The 18,922-nt window shown below is 35.9% G+C and overlaps 1 protein-coding gene across 12 annotated transcripts in view; it reads right to left on the reverse strand.

The window, feature by feature from the left end:
• Positions 1-18,922, reverse strand: part of NCKAP5 (NCK associated protein 5) — a 1,127,143-nt gene that overhangs the window by 606,601 nt on the left and 501,620 nt on the right. For all 12 annotated transcript variants that reach the window (XM_079135590.1, XM_079135586.1, XM_079135591.1 and 9 more), the window contains one exon: positions 15,080-15,143. In XM_079135590.1, coding sequence (XP_078991716.1) covers positions 15,080-15,143 — 64 coding nt within the window. The remainder of the gene's footprint in view (positions 1-15,079; positions 15,144-18,922) is intronic.

Below are 18,922 nucleotides of genomic sequence, written 5' to 3' on the forward strand. Positions count from 1 at the left end.
ACTGAGAGGGATAAAGTCAAATTTAGCTTAGGATATAGAAAGCCTCAAGAAAACATTGCATCCATTGAAGCAATGAAAACGAGCCTGATATGGTCAATATTATGAATTTTAAAACTACATTACAGAACTAAAGCCATTAAGAAACATAAATGATGTGAAACCCAGAAACTGATTAATCCTGATCCCTGCCCTAGAAAAGTAAGAGAACCAGGGCTACTACTTTAATCCTGGGTAGGACAATAGAAGAGAAAGCTACAATTAACAGGAGTTGAGAAACACCAGATAAACCTTTTTAAAAAGCTTCAAGGTTGAATATGCTGGTATTTTTGTTTAGAATCCCTCAGAAGCTCCAACTAAGCATCTGTCTGTCCATTTTTTTTTGCAGACTCTTCACCTGGAAGTAATGAGTCAGAGAGGAGTTAAGAGAATCCCACCATTGTGTGAGCACTGTGGCCATGGAAAGCTAAGGGCAAGCTATAAAAACCCCCTCAAGTACTTGAGGCTTCCAGTAGATAGTAGGAAGGAATGGGAAGCCACAGAGCAAGGATCAGGGAGACCCAGACCCGAGAGAGAACTGCTGTGAGGTGCGTACGCGTAGGGCTTTCTAAGGAGCCTGGGCACACAGCGCCCGACCCCCTCACAGATGACACTTCTACGGCCTCTAAGGCTGCTTGCAGGGCATCAGGGAATAATCCTTGAGGCACAGAAAATCTGGCAGTGGGATTGAAAGCAAAGAGAACTCCACGGTGAATTCTCAAAATGCCATCAGTTGTACTTGTAAAACAGAGCTTATGAGGGCTCCCATGTTTCCAGATGTGGTCTTGGGGATAAAGCAAAGGCGTTCTTCAGGATCTTCATAGTGTTCAGATTCCAAGCCTTGCTGAAGGGGAGGTCCTGATCCTGCCTAGGAAGCACTTGAGGGTTCGCTTCCAGAACCGATGAAGCAAGAACACTTCATAGTCTCTCCCACTGAATGCAAATATAAATCCTTGACAGGATGCACTGAACAGCTTTCTAAGGACTCTGCTTTGTTTTGCTGTGCTGGAGATTGAACCTAGGTCCTCATACATGCTAGGCAAGCACTCTACCACTGAGCTCTATCCCTGGCCCTTCTACGACCTCTGGAAGTGAATAGTAGCAGGTATATTCAAGAAGGAAAACAGAATTAAGAATTCCATGAGCTAGCCATGAGTCCACCATCTCTCTGATATCACCTTGCCTGGACTCAAATATAGACCAAGTCTCAGAATTATACACCAGATGTGGACAGAACCAGCTCCAAGAGAAGCTCCCTATCTACTCCGAAAAGCAAGTGAGAGAGCTGAAGGAATCATAAACACTGAGGACATACTGTAACTAGTAGTTTGTTCCCCGTCCCCGCTTCATCAGCCCACTCTGCATTGATAGTGCTGGCAAAAGGAGGGTCACTAAGACAGCAGATTAATACTACTTAAAGCTCTGAAGGTGCTTTCCAGAAAGCTGTGATCTCAAGAGTGGGAGTTGCATTCCTATCACTCTTCTCCCCTATCTTCTGACTGCTGAGCTACACACATAGGTGCAGTCATGGTTGGTGAGAAGAAGAGAAGGCAAACTAAAGCCCCAGGTTTCTGAATGAGATTAGGAAGGGAGGTTCCAGGAGGGTTAAAAAAGAAAAAAAAAAAAAAAAAATGTCAGGTCACATGAAGAAGGAAGAGCCCAGGAACTAATTGTACAAAACTGTGATAAACACATATGCTTACCTCTCAGCTACAAATGCACAGATTTGATCTAAACAGTGTACACCAGTTGTGAAGATTGAGATACAAGGACAAGTCAAATCCCAGACTGGCGTCTGGGCAGTGCTCACCTGGTGGGAATCCAGTCAGTACTGTGAACATAGTGAAAGGTGAACCCAGGAACATGACCCACAGAGGGCAGGTCAGAACCTGAGGTTAAGTCCAACCTCCTCATCTGCCAACTAAAACAACAACTCAGAAATCTCTAATGTAAAATCTCATGATGTAATATTCAAAACCTCTGGCATACAGCACAAAACTACTCATCATTGAAGAACTCTGGAAATCTTAACTCACGAGGGAAAAAAGTCAATCAAAGATACCACGCAGAAATGCTAGAATATTTTAAAATAAAGGATTTTAGAGAAGAAATTATAACTTATTTTAACAAGAAACACAAACTCTTAGCAAAGAAGGTCTTAGCAAAGAAACAGAACAAAGGAAATCATTAAAACTGAAAAATAGAAAAAAAATCAAAATCAAATAGTTACTGGTCTGATTCAGTAGTGGAATGTGAATGATCAAGAATCAAAGAATATGAGAGTATTAATAAAAATTATCCAATGTGCCCCAAAGAAAGAAAAAAGAATCAAGAGACTCAGAGAATTTTAGTGCAATATTAAAAGTCTAGCTTTCGTAACATTAGAATTTTAGAAAGGAGAAAATGTGTGGTATAAATATATATATACTTAAAGAAATAAATTGAAAGACAAACTCTGATTCAAGAGTTCAGGGAACCCCAAAACAGGATAATTTCAAAGAAATCTACATTCAAGCACATCATAATCACAATGCAGAAAACTAAAGACAAAATAATAATAATCCTAAGAATAGTCAGAGAAAGAAATTGAGGAACAATTCCAATGACTGTGGTTTCTCATTAGAAGTCACAAAAGCTACAAGGAAGTGGAACATTTTTTGATGTTCTGAAAAGAACTACCAACAAAAAATTGAAAATAAAATTTACAGCAAGTTTCATCTCATTAGAATCAAAGACAGAAAATAATTAGGGTTAAGTTTAAAAATATGAAGTCCAAGTTCTCTAGACAACCTTAAAATATTGCTCAGAAAAAGGTCTAAATAGATGGAGGTTTACATCATATTTAAGGATTGAAAGATTCAGTACTTTAAGATGTCATTTTTGCCCATATTGATCTGAATATTCAATACTATTATAAACAAAATCACAGGAGGCATTTTGAGGAAATTGACAACCTGATTCTAATATTGACATGAAAATCAAAGGAAATTAGAACACTAAAATTGTCTTGGAAAAGAACAGAATTAAAAGACTTACACTACCTTATTTGAAAACTTATGAAATCACAATAATCAATAATCAAAGAGTGTGTTATTTGTATAGGATAGAGAAATAGATACAAAGAATAAGAAGTGAGAGTCCAAATATAAATTTTATACATACAGGGGCAAAATGGTTTTCAATAAAGGAATTTTTTTATAGTATGCAAACTTATGTATCTGTATTTTTAATAATGACAAATCTGTACATATATAGAAAAATATTAAGTCCCAAAGGATTATGCACCTAAATATAACACCCAAAACTATAAAGCTTCTAGAAAAAAATGGAAAATAATATATTTATAAACATAGGGTAGGTAAAAATTCATAAAATACAGAAAGCACTAGTTATCAAAGAACAAGTAATATATTTTCAATATTTAAGTACTTCAGGACATCAAAATACACCATTATTTAAAATGAATAGGCAAGCCAAAAAACAGAAAGAAGTTAGCAACACGTATCTTCACCAGAAACTTTTACCGAAAATATATAAAAACACATGAAACTCAAAAAGAGAAGCACTCCCCTACCCATGCAAAAGAATTTAACAGAATCACAAACTAAACACTCAAAATGGACCATAGATGTATATATAAACCATAACCTAAAAGGAAGATCTTTGTGACCCTGTGTTAGACAATATCTTCTAAAATAATTTATCAAAAGTAAAACGATGGAAAAAAATAAATTGGGCTTTTCAAAATCAAAACTAAATCTTCAGTTTTTTTTATTATTATTTATTTTAATTAAAAATCATAAATTTACATAGGGCAATATTGTTTGATTCATTCTGTTACTTTTTTCCCTTCCCCCCCCACCCCTCCCACCCCTCTTTTCCCTCTATGCAGTCCTTCCTTCCTCCATTCTTACCACCCTCCTTATCCCTAACCCTAAACCTAACCCTAACCCTAACGCTAATACCTCCTACCCCCCTTATATGTCCTCATCCGCTTATCAGCGAGATCATTCGTCCTTTAGTTTTTTGAGATTGGCTTATCTCAGCATGATATTCTCCAATTTCATCCATTTGCCTGCAAATGCCATAATTTTATCATTCTTCATGGCAGAGTAATATTCCATTGTATATATATGCCACAGTTTCTTTATCCATTCATCAACTGAAGGGCATCTAGTTGGTTCCACAATCTGGCTATAGTGAAATTGAGCAGCTATGAACATTGATGTGGCTGTATCTCTATAGTATGTTGATTTTAAGTCCTTTGGGTATAGGCCAAGGAGTGGGATAGCTGGGTCAAATGGTGGTTCCATTCCAAGCTTTCTGAGGAATCTCCATACTGCTTTCCAGAGTGGCTGCACTAATTTGCAATCCCACCAGCAATGTATGAGTGTACCTTTTTCCCCACATCCTCGCCAACACCTATTGTTGCTTGTGTTCTTGATAATCGCCATTCTAATTGGGGTGAGATGAAATCGAGACAAAGGTGCCAAAAATATGCAATGGAGAAAAGATAGCCTCTTCAACAAATGGTGCTGGGAAAACTGGAAATCCATATGCAACAGAATGAAACTAAATCCCTATCTCTCACCCTACATAAAACTCAACTCAAAATGGATCAGGGACCTCGGAATCAGACCAGAGACCCTGCATCTTATAGAAGAAAAAGTAGGTCCAAACCTTCAACTTTTTGGCTTAGGATCAGACTTCCTTAACAGGATTCCCATAGCACAAGAAATCAAAGCTAGAATCAACCACTGGGATAGATTCAAACTAAAAAGCTTTCTCTCAGCAAAGGAAACTATAAGTAATGTGAAGAGAGAGCCTACAGAGTGGGAGAAAATCTTTGCCACTCATACTTCAGATAGAGCACTAATCTCCAGAATCTATAAAGAACTCAAAAAACTCTACACCAAGAATGCAAATAATCCAATCAACAAATGGGCTAAGGAAATGAATAGACACTTCACAGAAGATCTACAAGCAATCAACAAACATATGAAAAACTGTTCAACATCTTTAGTAATAAGAGAAATGCAAATCAAAACTACCCTAAGATTTCAAATCTTCAGTTTTTTAAAAGGACATCATCAAAAAAAAAAAAAAAAGTGAAAAGAAAATCTACCAAATGGGAGAACATAATTACAAATCATATATCTAATAATGGACTGCAATAGCCACAAAAGTATGGTAGAAGAATTTCACAGCTACTTTAGTCATGAGGAGTAGAAACAACAAAAATATCTGTCAAAAGGAAAATGGATAAATAAATTGTGATATTTTCACTTTAAATGAACAGTAAGTGGATGAAAAGTGCTCATATATTTTATCATAAAAGCATTGCAAGTTCAAACACAATGGGATTGCCTTACAAACCAACACCAACTATGATGGCCAAAATCAAATGGCCTGATAATTTCAAAAGTTGGCAATGAAATCAACAAAATCTCTTACATGTTGCTGGTAGAAATGTAAAAAAGAATAGCTGTTACTTTTAAAGTTAGATGTATGTTTACCCTAAGATTCAATAATTTGAGCAGGGAGTGTAATTCATGGTAGAGCATTTGCCTAGCATGTGGGAGACCCTGGGTTTGATCTCCAGTGCCCCACCATCAACACAGTATATGCCCATGACTACCTGCATAAAATATTCATAGTAGCTTAATTCAAAATAACTAGAAACTGGAAAATACTCAAGAGGACATATATCAATAGAATAGATTAAAAATGCAACTCTATTCGGCAAAGTAAAGGGATGAACCATGAATACATATAATGATGTGAATAAATATCAACATTATGCTATGTGGAAGAATTAAGACATAAAAGAGCATGTACTTTAGATTTCATTCACCTGAAACGCCAAAACCAACAAAACTGACTGGATCAAAATTAACAGGATTGATTCAATGCAATTCCTGTCAAAACTCCAATTAACTTTTTCCCCATTAAATTAACAAGCTGAGAGTAAAACTCACATGGAAATGCAAAGGGCCTAGACTAGCCACCAAATCTTGGGGGAGGGAAGAACAAAGTTGGAGGACACACATATCTCAATTTCAAGACTTACTACACACTGGTACTTGTGTTAATTGGTTACCATCAAAATCCAGGCCATGTGCTAATGGCACAAGGAGAGATTGACAGATCAGTAGAAACCTATGAAACAGAACTTCTTATTCATCTCGATTGATTTTCAACATGACTACCAATATAATTCAAAGGAGAAAACCAGTGTTTCTAACAAATGTTGCTAGACCAAGCAGACAACCGCATGCAAAAGAATGAGGATGGACCCCTTCAAACCAAACACTAAACTCCAAATGGACCACAGATGTGCATACAAGGATTGAAACCATAACCTTATAGGAAGATCTTTGTGACCCTTTGTTGGGAAATGTCTTCTTCAATAAAATATCATAAGTAAAAGCAAGAAAAGAAATGGAAGCTCTTCAAAATTAAAAAAAAAAATCACTGTTTTAAAAGGACACCATCAAAAAGGTGAAAAGAAAGCCTACAGAATAGAAGAAAATATTTACAAATCATATATTCAATAACGGACTGATAGAGCCACAAAAATATTACACAAGAATTTCATAGTTACCTTATTCAAAAAGGGTGGAAATAACTCAAATATCTGTCAAAAGAAAAGCCAATAAACAAACTGTGATATTTTCATACACTGAAGTACTACCCTACTCTTTAAAAAAAAAACTAATAATAAACAAAAACATGCATGAATCTCAAAAACATTATGTTGAAGTACAACATCCAGACATAAAAGAATACATATTGTATGGTACCATTTACATAGAAATCAAGGGAAGGCAGAATGAGTACAGGTATTACATAAAGTATATCAATGATTGATTATGCAGGGGTTGGGGTGGGGTTGACAAGAGTGAAAAGGTAACTTTGGTGATGAACATATTCTCCACCTCAATTAGGCTTGGGTTTCACAGTGAATCTAAACTCAACAAATTAGATAGTTAAGACACCTGCATCTGACTTTGAACATTTACTTCAGTTTTTTTAAAGGATAACAAAAATAAAGTGTCATGTTTCATGGTGTCCTTTCTCACCTTCACCCTGAATCAAAAACAAAACAAACCCATGAAGAACTGAGACTCGGCTGAAATAAGTTATCTTCTGAAACTTCCATCCTATTAGAAAATGAATGGAACAAATTCAAATAAAGTTTCCATATTTCCTAGAAGATTCTAAAAGCTGACTTGGAAAAAAGGTAGAAATTTACCTAAATATGACTGTGGACCTGGGGTATTCCAGGTGTCACCTGAACAGGGGAGTGCTACACAGTAATACTATCTTGGGGAACTAACTGTATGTGTCCTTGAATGAATCTTGGGACAGTCTAAAGGTTCCCAGACAATCTAAAGGTTGCTGAGCCATCCAACTTTTCAAGCATGGTTTAATATTGCACATAATCCACATAATTCAGTCACATAATCCACAACATTATTCTGAGGGTTTCTCCATAAATTCCTAGTATTTTCTCTTTTTATTCTGTTTTCTCTTTTGCAATATAAATATTTAATTTCTTGTTATTTAACTTTTTGCATGCCAGAAAGTTATCTTCTATGTCTAATCTCCATCTTTTACCTTCAGCTTATGACCCCATAGTTATGCTCAGACATGTCCAGGTCATAGAAATAACACATTTTATAATATCTTTTAATTGCTCCCATCACTCTGAGGATGATGCCATTTTTATTTCAATGTTTTAATCTAAATTCACATAAGCTCATTAGTGATAAAATATTTTTAAAATTCAGAAAGTATTTCAGAAAATGAAACATCACTTTATTCCATCCAGAGTTATCAGATTTAAAAAAAAATATGGTATGTGCTTTAGTTAAATAAACTAAATAAGTTGATACAACCTAACACCTCTCCTCCCTAAGGTATCCATGATGATAAATTTGGAGTGTAGTATTCCCATACATCTTAAACTTTTTTCTAATATTATGTTTCTGGCATTTGTCCATGTGCACACATACAAACCTAGTTCATTTTAATAGCTGCATATTATTTCTCTGAAGAAATCTGTTTACTGCCCTGTTCTACTGAAAGGTCTTGACATTGTCTTGACTTTTTCACATAAAATGATGCTAAAGTGTACATCTTTCTATGAACCACTTTGTATATGTGTTAGAATTTCTCTAGTAAAGAAGCATAAATGTAGAATTGCCAAGTCACAAGCAGTTTGAACTTCAGCTTTACTCGATAACACAAAATAGATCTCCTAAATGTTTAATTTAGTTACAGTCCCTCCAACAGTACAGAAGAATCAATATCTACATATCCTTGAGGTCTCAGACTTCAAAAGTCTTTCCAAATAGATAAGCAAAGGATGTCATAAATTTATCATCTGCATTTTTCTGAACATGAAACTTTCAATGTTTACTGATCATGATACTTCTCTGCAGCTTCTCTTACATATCTTTTATTTTTCACTTTGTTAATGACATCTTTTTTAAGCAAACATTTTTATTTCAAATGTATTCAGATGTGTCTACCTTTGCCCATTATGGCTTATGCATTTTGTCTTTTTAAAAACCAACATCCTTCCTCATTTCAATATATGATATCTCCCTACATTAACTTAGGAGAAGTTGTAAATTTTCACTTTCAGTGTTTCAATTTTTGATATATACAAAATTCACTTTTCTCCATGGTGTTTGGTAGCAACTAAATTATACCATCTGCCACATAAATTATCAGAGTGGCCTTTTTAAATTGCCCATTTCTTCTTACTAGTTTGTAATTCTACTTTCATTATCTCCTCTATTTGTAGGTGTAATTCAAGGGTCTCCATTCTATTCTAGGGTTTATTTGAATATCTTTCCCCCAACATCGCACTGTTTCAGCAATAGATCTTCATGCATGATAAAACACAATATACTCATTATTTTTCTTTAAAATCATATCATATCTGTTTAGACTTTTTTCATGTATCTGTATTCACTTGATAAATTCTATGAGGACCCTGCTGGGATTCTGATTGTCCTCGCATTGAAAGTGTACATCATTCAGGTTGGTGTCTTCATGGTATTGACTCCTCCTTTTCACAAATATGACATAATTTTCCACGAATATTTGTCTCCTTGTAAGCAATTTAATAATTTTTCTCCATCAGTATCTCATACATTTTGCCTGAGATTTATTACTTCATCCCTTTATTCAGTGTTTTATTTTCTTTCAAAAATACACTTTATAAGGATTGATGTAGGAGAGAAAATCTATTAATTTTTTAAATTCATTTTACATTCAACAATCTTCTAAAAGCTTCTGCAAAGCTTCCTTAGATTTTTTTCTCTTTACACAATCACTATTTGCAAATAGTACAAACGGCCCCTCAACCCTTATACCAATTATTTGTCTTGTCTTACTGTGCTAGCCAGGACAAGAACTTAAATAGAAGCAGTGACAGGAGACATCCTAGTCTGGTTATGGATTTTTAAAAGGAATGTTTGAATACTTCATTATTAAGAACAATGTTTACTGAAGATTTTCACTGGGCATCTTTTATCAACTTAAGGAAATAAAATGCTTGTATTGCATTTTATCTAATGTTTTGTTCTGAATCTACTGGAATTCTGTTTTCCTCCTAATCTATTATTTTTGCCATCTGTATTAATGATGTTTCTGATGTTAAGCAGAGTTACATTCCTGGAATAAATATTACCTTACACAAGCCTTATAAAATATGTGAGTTGGCACTCATTATCCATGGTTTTAAATTCACTTGTCTATTAAAAGGAGCCACATTTCCTTGGAGAAATACTGATGCTATGACAGGGGCATGAAACATACAAAGTGAGTCTACAGAATGTTATAATTATAGAAAGAGAATGCTAAGGATTTTTAAAAAATCAACACAATGATGGGAACCTGTCAGAGAGACTCAAGAAACCAATAAAAGAGCTCATAATAGTCAAAGTTGGAATCATTTTAGTAAAACAATAAAATGATACTGATTCATAACCCAAAGTATAAAATAAGCATCAATGCATTCATGCATATATAAATAAAGGATGGAATAAAGTCATGGGGAAGAAGAGAAATGTACCATGAAAAGAATTCAAAATAATTTATGTGGCTATTACACCCTCAAGCAGGTAGGGTAACTCTGTACTCCTATGTATGGGCTAAACATGGTGACTTAGTTCCAAAGAGTACACTATAGACAATGGGGGAAAAGTAACTTACAGTAGGGAAAGCCAACGAAACCTACCTCAGCCACTAGACCAAGCAAGGTGCATGTTAACAATGAAATCTTATGATGGTAGTGTCTACTCTGAATATGATATGACTAAAAAGGGTACTTTAACATGTGAACTACTTCTTCAAAATATAAACCAAATCATGAGAAAAACATCTGACAAATCCCAGTGAAACAGATGACCAGGAAAAAAAAAGAAAACCCTAACCATTATTCTTAAAACTGTCAAGGTCATCCAAAATGAGGAAAGTCTGAGAAATTGTCAAAACCAAGAGAAGCTTAGGAAGACATGAAAATAAATGTTACATACATCATTGGCTGAGACCCTGGAACAAAAGAAAAACATTAGAATGATGGAACTCTGAGTGAAGTATGTAGTTTATTAACACAATGTATCATAGTGGTTCATTAATCGTGACAAATGTACTAATGTAATAGGGAAAACAAGATATAGGGTATATGGGAATGCTCTATACTGTCTTCAATTTTTTCTGTAATGAAGTTTAGTTTTAAAAAGTGAGGTAGAGATAGTCTTTATTTTATTTTATTTATTTATTTTTTTTGTGACCAGTTTGTATAATAGTACTTTAAATGGAAAAATATAAGCATTACCATTGCTGACCTAGGTTGATTCCTGAAATTCACATCAGGAAAATAAGATAAGGTTAATGATAGTAAAGGTTACATTGTTTCATAAAGGATGCTAGAAAATTAGTTATCAATTAGGAAAAAAATCTTTTTGACTCTTACGTCATGCCAAAACATTTTCTACCTATAATTTGCAAAGATTTACATATATAAGAAAGTTAAAAACATTCTAACAGATAATGAGAATGAATACATTTATACTCTTGCTGTGGTGTTTTAGTCAACTTTTTTACTATTGACTAAAAGGTCTGTCAAGAACAATGAGAGGAGGAAAAGTTTATTTAGCTCACAGTTTGAGAGTTCTTGGTCCATAGATGGTCAACTCTAAAGCTCCGGCCAGAAATGAGACAGACCTTTATGGTGGAAGGATGTGGTGGAGATACGTATCTCAGGATTTGGCAATCAGGAAGCAGAGGGAAAACTCTGCTCAGCAGGGACAAAATTTGAACCCCACAGGCACACCCTCAGGGACCGACCTCCTCCAGCCACACCCTACCTGCCTACAGTTACCACCTAGCTAATCTCTATCAAGGGATTAATGCACAAATTAGGTTAAGGCTCTCATAACCCAATCAGTTCTTCTCTACACTTTCTTGCATTGCCTACACATGAGTTTTTTAGGGACCCCTCATATCTAAACCATAATGGGTGGGATGGATCTTTTTTACCCATAACAAAAGTTAAGATGACATTGAAGTTTAAAGACAGGATAGAACCTGTAGTACACTGAGCCAGTGGAATGGACCACAAGCTGGAATAATCTCACAGAAGGAAGACAAATGATCTTAGAGAGTTTATGAAAAAATAATGTAAGTATGAAAGATAATGGTGAGCATTATTTCCTGAAAGTAAGAATGAAGGAAAAAAATACACAATTCAATATGCTGAAAGTCTCCTAAAATTAAGATCTGAGACAGTAGAACAGAATCACAAACAGAAATGATGAAAAGTAGCAATGTATCCAAGGCAACATTACCACCTACCATTGGGATGGACACTGAATCCAGACCTGCCTCAGCCCCAAGCTCCTATCTTAATTCTACACGTGTTCAGCTAGTCACTAAAAACAATCCTTTCTACCTGCAATGTGTAACCCAGGATGGGATCTTAGATCAGAAAGGGGGACATTTGTGGGAAAACTGGTGAAACTCCAATAGAGATTTTGGATGATAGTATATGCCAGTGTTAATCACCTAGTTTTGACATTTATCCCACAATTATGTAAGGTGTCAATGTTATGGGAAACAGTAGGCAAGTGCACACTGCTTTGTAAATCTAAAATTATTTTAAAATAAGGAGATTATCAAAAAATAATTTCTCAAAATAGTGCCTTGGCAACAGTCTGAAAACTTACAAGGGAACTTATATGTGGAATTACATAAAATCAAGCTTTAAAAAAGGGCATACTTGGCATTGAAGACTTTGATTATAATAAATTTATTGATGATTTCTAAAAATAAATATCTTCCTCAATTCAATCACATGGCTTTTTAAATTAACCTTTTACATAATTTCTCCCATACCATTTTTCATGTGGATACACATAGAAAATGTGGAACAGTAGTTTCTGAACGTATAAGGTGATCTGGTTCAGATGAACTTCTCTCCACTTCTGCTAAAGATGTGACAGAAGGTCTGCAGAAAAACTTCTAGGAGCAAGAATTAAATTTAAAGGATTAACACAACTGCCTTATTTTAGGAGCTCTCAGATACTTTAAAAATCAAGACTTTAGAAATTAATGGATTTTAGGAGCAAAAAAGCTGAAACATAATTAAGTACAAAACTCAAAAATTGACTAAGGAAAAGGGAGAGAAAACGAGAAAGGAGGAGAAAATGAAATAAAAGTAATGAAAATCAGAGATTATGGTGTCTCTGGAACTGAGGAATGATAAATGATGGAATGGGGATGGCAGGGAAATGAATGGTATCAATCCACAGCATGTCACAGCCTTGTCCCAAGTCGCCCAGTGATTCCTATCACAGATAACACGAGTCAGTGATCCATGGGGACCGGAGGGACCCACTCCTCTGCTCCCATCTCTTCTGATTTACCCTTTACTTTCCCCTCTCTTTCACAGCCTTCCAGCCAACCTTGCCCACATGGTTCCTTGGGCTCTGCCCACCTTTGTGTTTGCTAAGCTCCCTGCCTGGAATGCCCTTCTTCAGATAGCCCTAGGGGAAAACTCCACTTCCTCTTCAAGATTTGCTCAAATGTTACTTTTCAGTGATTCATTACTATGCACGTTCTGTTTAAAATAAGCCCCTAGACCCCAGGATCTCCCCTGCTTTGCTGTTTTAACTCCTCCCACCAGCTAACATTTCAGTCATATTGAATATCAACCACTGGACTACAATAACCAGATTTTTTCCTGTTGTATTCACTACTGTTTTTGATAGTACCAGGCATATAGTAGTTGCTCAATAATTATTTTTCTAATCAATCAATACGAAAATGTCATTTTCAGTAACAATAAAATAGAGTAAGAAAACATGGGTAACTGGTAACTTTTCCAAAGTCAATTTTTGCCTATCTGCATCTGGATTTTCTGGTTTGTTTTGTTTTGTTTTAGTTTTACATTGAACCATTACTTCTATCATGTTTTAAAACAAGGTTTTGTTTTTGTACAAAAGTAGGAAATTATCCATCTAGAGATCATTTCAACCTAGGCACACTCAATGTCAGAGTCAGAAAGAGTGAAAATTCATTCTTCCAAGGTCTTTGTTCTTATGAGCTTCAATAATATTTGGTTATTACCAGAAAAGCCTGTGCATCATAAAATCTTTACATGGGCAAATGTTTGAAAGCATGATCCACAAGGCTAATGGAATCATAAAATTTCAATCTCCTCATTTTCAAGATGAGAAAACTGAGACCTAGGAAAGCCACCCCCTCACATTCAGTTTAAGAATAGCTGGTAAGTGGTGAGCAGGAGCTTATCCCAGAGGACTGAAGAATTACAGAATGACCTCCCCCGTGAACATTTCCAAACGCCTCCAGAACTCTGGATTGGAAATGTTCAGTTCACCATTTACCTAGGCCTTTATTTTTCCCAAACTGTTTCCATTTCATTGCTCAAAAATGTTAGTCAGTGATTGCTTCAAATTGTCTAAATGTTCAAGATTCTTTTTGCAAAACAAGCAATGCAATCACCTTCCCTAGGATTTGGGTATGTTCTCCAGACACTGCACCTAAAGACCCCACTCAGCATTTTCAGCCTCTCACTCCAGCCCTTTGTATTCCCTGGTGGGAGAAGTGTGAAGCCAGTATATTTCACAAACTTCTTACTCTTTTCAGTGGATGCATTATCCATTAACTCCCCCAAAATCAAATGGAAACAGCCTTCAGGGGCTGAAAATGTGTCCATTCTTTAAAAAAAAAAAAATACAGAATTCATCTACTGAAAAATTACACACAAATCATTGCTTTGTCATAAGTGGGGAAAAATAAGTTTGGTGTCATATTTTCTCCTCAGAGGTAGCGACAGCAGTTAATCCACACACATGCATTCCCTGGGTACGGAGACAATTGTCTCAGATGTTATAGTGTCGCTCGGACAAATACTTTGGCAAAGACAGTCTATAAAATGAAGTTGCTAGGGACCAAAACAACCATATTGATTTTTAGTACAGTTCAAAACACAAGGAAACATCACTTTTCTAAATGGTACAAGCTGAAAACGACAGGGAGAAATATATTGCAAATAGTGAAGAGAAAGAATAGAATAAAGGACAATCACATTAGCAAGCATCTTGGTGCTTTTTTAGGTTATTTGTTTAAGGTCAGAGAACAAAGAGGGTTGAATTATGTTAAACATCCTTACCTAAAAATCTAAGATTACTCATTTATGGACTTTGTGCTCACAGCTGAAGCTTTTCGAAATGAGGCATTACAAGCCTTTGAATATTTGAACTTTTTTCAAAGCCCAAGTAGTTTTTTGGTCAATTAATCTCTCTTTCTCTGCAAATGATAGAGCTGTCTAAGCTGCATTATAAATACATCATTTACCAAAAAAAAAAAAAAAAAAAAAAATCATTAAGTGTGCTGCAATAAATATTTTGCTTAGATATCTTTAATGGGACAAAATGACCTTGAAGCCAGAGACCTCTGGACAGAAAGGATTCAGAATGAAGAGAGACCAGTCAGGACTCACCATGGCCCCCTCACTTGTTCTCTGGGCAACTTCTCGCTGTAGTCGGGCCACAGCCAACTTCTCCCTGGAGAAACGAAAGTACAAGATGAGTTGACCATTCCCAGGATAGAGGCTATTCCGGCATGACTGTGAAGCATTCCTCGGAGATCCCCAGAGGAACTCCCTCCTTCCTTTCCCTTACATCCTTCATGATACTTTCTATAAATATTTAAAGCAATTGGTCATTAGTATTTTGCTCTCATCCAGTGTTATGAAAGAGGTATTTTTTGCCTTAGATTTATATTAACCAAATTAATGTTGAATACTGAGTAAAAGCTTTGCTCTAAGTTCATCAACATTTATGATTTATACATACATTTTCACAGACTGAAATTCTTCAATTGTTCTTTCTGTATCAACTTTGCTTATATATTTTTAATTTTCTTTGTTTTGTTTCTCTACACCAATACCACATTTCAAAAGCAAAGAGAACCTAACTCTATGCTGTTCTTAAAATAATAATAGAAAATCATCTGTAGGACCAATGGGGTGGCTCATGCCTGTAATCCCAGCAGCTCAGGAGGATGAGGCAGGAGGATGGGGAGTTCAAAGTCAGCCTCAGCAAAAGTGAAGTACTAAACAAATCAGAGAGACCGTGCCTCCAAATAAAGTACAAAATAGGACTGGGAATGTAGCTCAGTGATCGAGTGTCCCTGATTCAATCCCTGGTACCCACTCCCACCCCCCAAAAAATATCCTGCAGACTTACTATGTAACACACACTATGCTAGGCATTTTACCTGTTCTCATATGAGCCTGACAACTACCCTATATTTTATTAGCCTAGTTTTGTAAATGAGGAAACTGAGGGTAAGAGAGGCTGTGTAAAAACCTGAAGCCCCACCTATCATGTAATAGTTTTAGGAAAAACGTTTAGGCTTCCTTACTTAAAAGACTAAATAAAAATTATGCAAATCATTCTTCAGGGTCTAGGAAATATGAAAAGTGTAGATTTAAAAACCAGTTAATTTAAAATTTCTCTACTTAACAATGGGGTTCATTTTATATTCCTTATAATTGAAATTCTGAGTTTACTTACAATATATTGAATATTCACCAAAATTAAGACTCTTTCTATAAAGTGATAGACACTTGCAATTGGGGGGATCTTCTTAAACAGCAGATAATATAGAGGGAAGTGACTTCTCCTGAAAATCCCCAAATATTAGTTTTATCAAGGATTTCTCCCGAAATCCTTTGAACACCATCAATATGTAAAACTATTTGAGTGATATTTCATCCATTAGTCTGCCCTCTGCACAGGATCAGCTCCAAGCAAATACAGAGGAAGCTGCTGGAGTCCCAGAGGAGTGAGAGGATTTCTTAATTGCCTTGGTCTTTGAAATGTCTCTGACTGCCAAGAGAGCATGTGCCTTAGTTTTGTTAAGGGCAAGCAAGCTTCCAGTTGGAACTTGACGAAAGGAAACAAGAAACGGGAGATGTTCCAAAGATACAAGTTTGGGAACCACAGGGCAAGACCTGTGGATTGCATGCCTGTGAGAAAGGGTAACAAAGTAGACAGGAAAGCAATACAGAAATGTAGGTCATAGGCCCTATCTGGGAGTCCATGTGTGTTCTGACTCAAGTTCGGATGAGCAGTTGAAAGGGATGAATATAACTGACATTTAATTTGATATGAAAATTAAATTCATGCATTTGTCTCCTCTTTCCCTGGAAATCATTAAAAATGCAGTAAAGGAGTAGCAATAGTAAAACACTTTGTAAGTGAAGGAAACAGGGAAAACACACCCATAGTGAATGACACAGCAAGACTACTCTGACTACTACAAATCCAATAGAAATGCAAATGCATGTTTCCTCAGAGCCACAGACTAGAATGTTCATAGAAGAACTATTTGTAACAGCCTTAACATACTCCCACTATGTAATACAAAGCTGATCTCCTGCCCCTTCCACTGTACCACAACCTAACTTGTCAGTCTGAGAGCTGCTCTGCCTGCCCCTTACTCTGCAAGGAATTTCCGGCCTAAGCTACAGCCATTTCCTGCTTCCCAAGTTACATCCTAACTTGTCAGTCTGAACATCCTAGCGAGTCATTGGTTCAAAGTCAGCTTGCAAGTATTCTCCTCCGCTATTGGCCCCTTCCAGCCTGGGAGATTCCAATATCTCAGAGAAGCGCCTTTGCTTTCCTTCCAGCCCCAAGCGGACGCTGTAGTTGTCTGCATAATAAAATCTCTTGCATGCAGTCTCATGTCTGGAGTGGATTTCTGGGTGCTGTTGCTGGACCACAACTCAGACTGGGCATCAGGAGCACCTGCTCCGTTGGATTTAAGGGCCGGAGTTGCCTTGGGACCTGAGCTGAGCTGCATTTTTCCTTACACATTAACAACAGAGTGGACAAGTAAATTAGCACAGTCATACACTGGAATACTATACAGCCTGAGAAGGAATAATCTATAGCTAATCATAATAATATATAGAGTTATCGTAAATATAAGCTAAAGAAGCAAGTGTCCAAGAGCGTACGTGTTCTGCTTCAGAACACAGAATTTCTATCCAGTCCAATAAGGCAAGAAAAAAAGACATGACTATCAAAATGCAAGAGGTAAAACTGTCTGTATGCATAGATGACAGATTTCTATATTAAAAATATTCTAAGTTAGTTTGAAAACAATTATATAACTGATATATGAAAGTAGCAAAGTCACAGAAGAGAGGGCAATGTAAAAAAAATCAATTATATTCTAGCACCAATCAATTAGAAAATAAAAATTTAAGATCATCTATTTAAAATATTGTAAAAAACAAAGTATTTAGAAAATACACTTGCCAAGACTTGCAAGACTATCATCCTGTAACCTACAGAACACTGTTAAGAGCAGTCTGAAAAGACACTAATAAACAGAAATAGATACCACATTCATGGAGTAGAGGGCTTAACATGCCTACAGTGTCAAAATGCATACATTGATCTATACATTCTGTCACTCTACCAAAGCAAATAAAGATAAAGAAGTGACAAAAAGAAAAAAGAAAAAAAAAAAAAAAGGAATCTCATAGAGAAAAGAAGAAAAAGGAATTCATTTTTATTGACTTTGTTGATTTTGTTAAAAAGAAGTACCTACGTAGGCATCCAGAGAATTGCCAAACCTGAATTCAGCAAGAGAATGGAGAGCCCAGAAGTATGACTCCAGGAAGAGAAGTAAAGATGAATCCAAATAAACTACCCATGTGCTCGTAAATATTGAGGAGAGTTTGAGTTTTATTTTATTTACCTAATTATTTTTGTGTGTTGTGCTGGAGGGTTGAACCCAGGGCCTCACACATGCAAGGCAAGTGCTCTACCACTGAGTCAAGTCCCTAGTCCCAGGATTTTGAGTTCTAATGCACAACTGGTTAAGAATCAGAGATGAAAACAGAAACCAAGTCTAACTCAGGAACTAGCAAATATTAATTCTAGGAAAAAGTACAGTTACTCTAGATATGCAATACTAGAATTTAGACTTGTCCACAAGTGGCATTTACATTATTTTATGTTTATAATGAAGTAAATTATATTATTAATTTAAGGAGTAACCTGGATCACAGGAAAAACAATCTTGACCCCAACCCTGCTCTTGTCTTTCCACACTTCCCCTTCTCTTCAATATTTTCCTTAAATCCTTACCTTCATGACAGGAAGAAAATATACCATTTCTAAAACTGATCAATAGATAAATTCAAGTGCAGGAAATATACACAAACATGGGCTGAGGTTGTGGCTCAGTGGGAGAGTGCTTGCCTAGCATGTAAGAGGCACTGGGTTCGATCCTTGGCACCACATAAGAAAATAAATAAAATAAA

This window comes from Sciurus vulgaris (assembly GCF_902686455.1).
Source record: "Sciurus vulgaris genome assembly, chromosome: 3".
NCBI classification, from domain to species: Eukaryota; Metazoa; Chordata; class Mammalia; order Rodentia; family Sciuridae; genus Sciurus; species Sciurus vulgaris.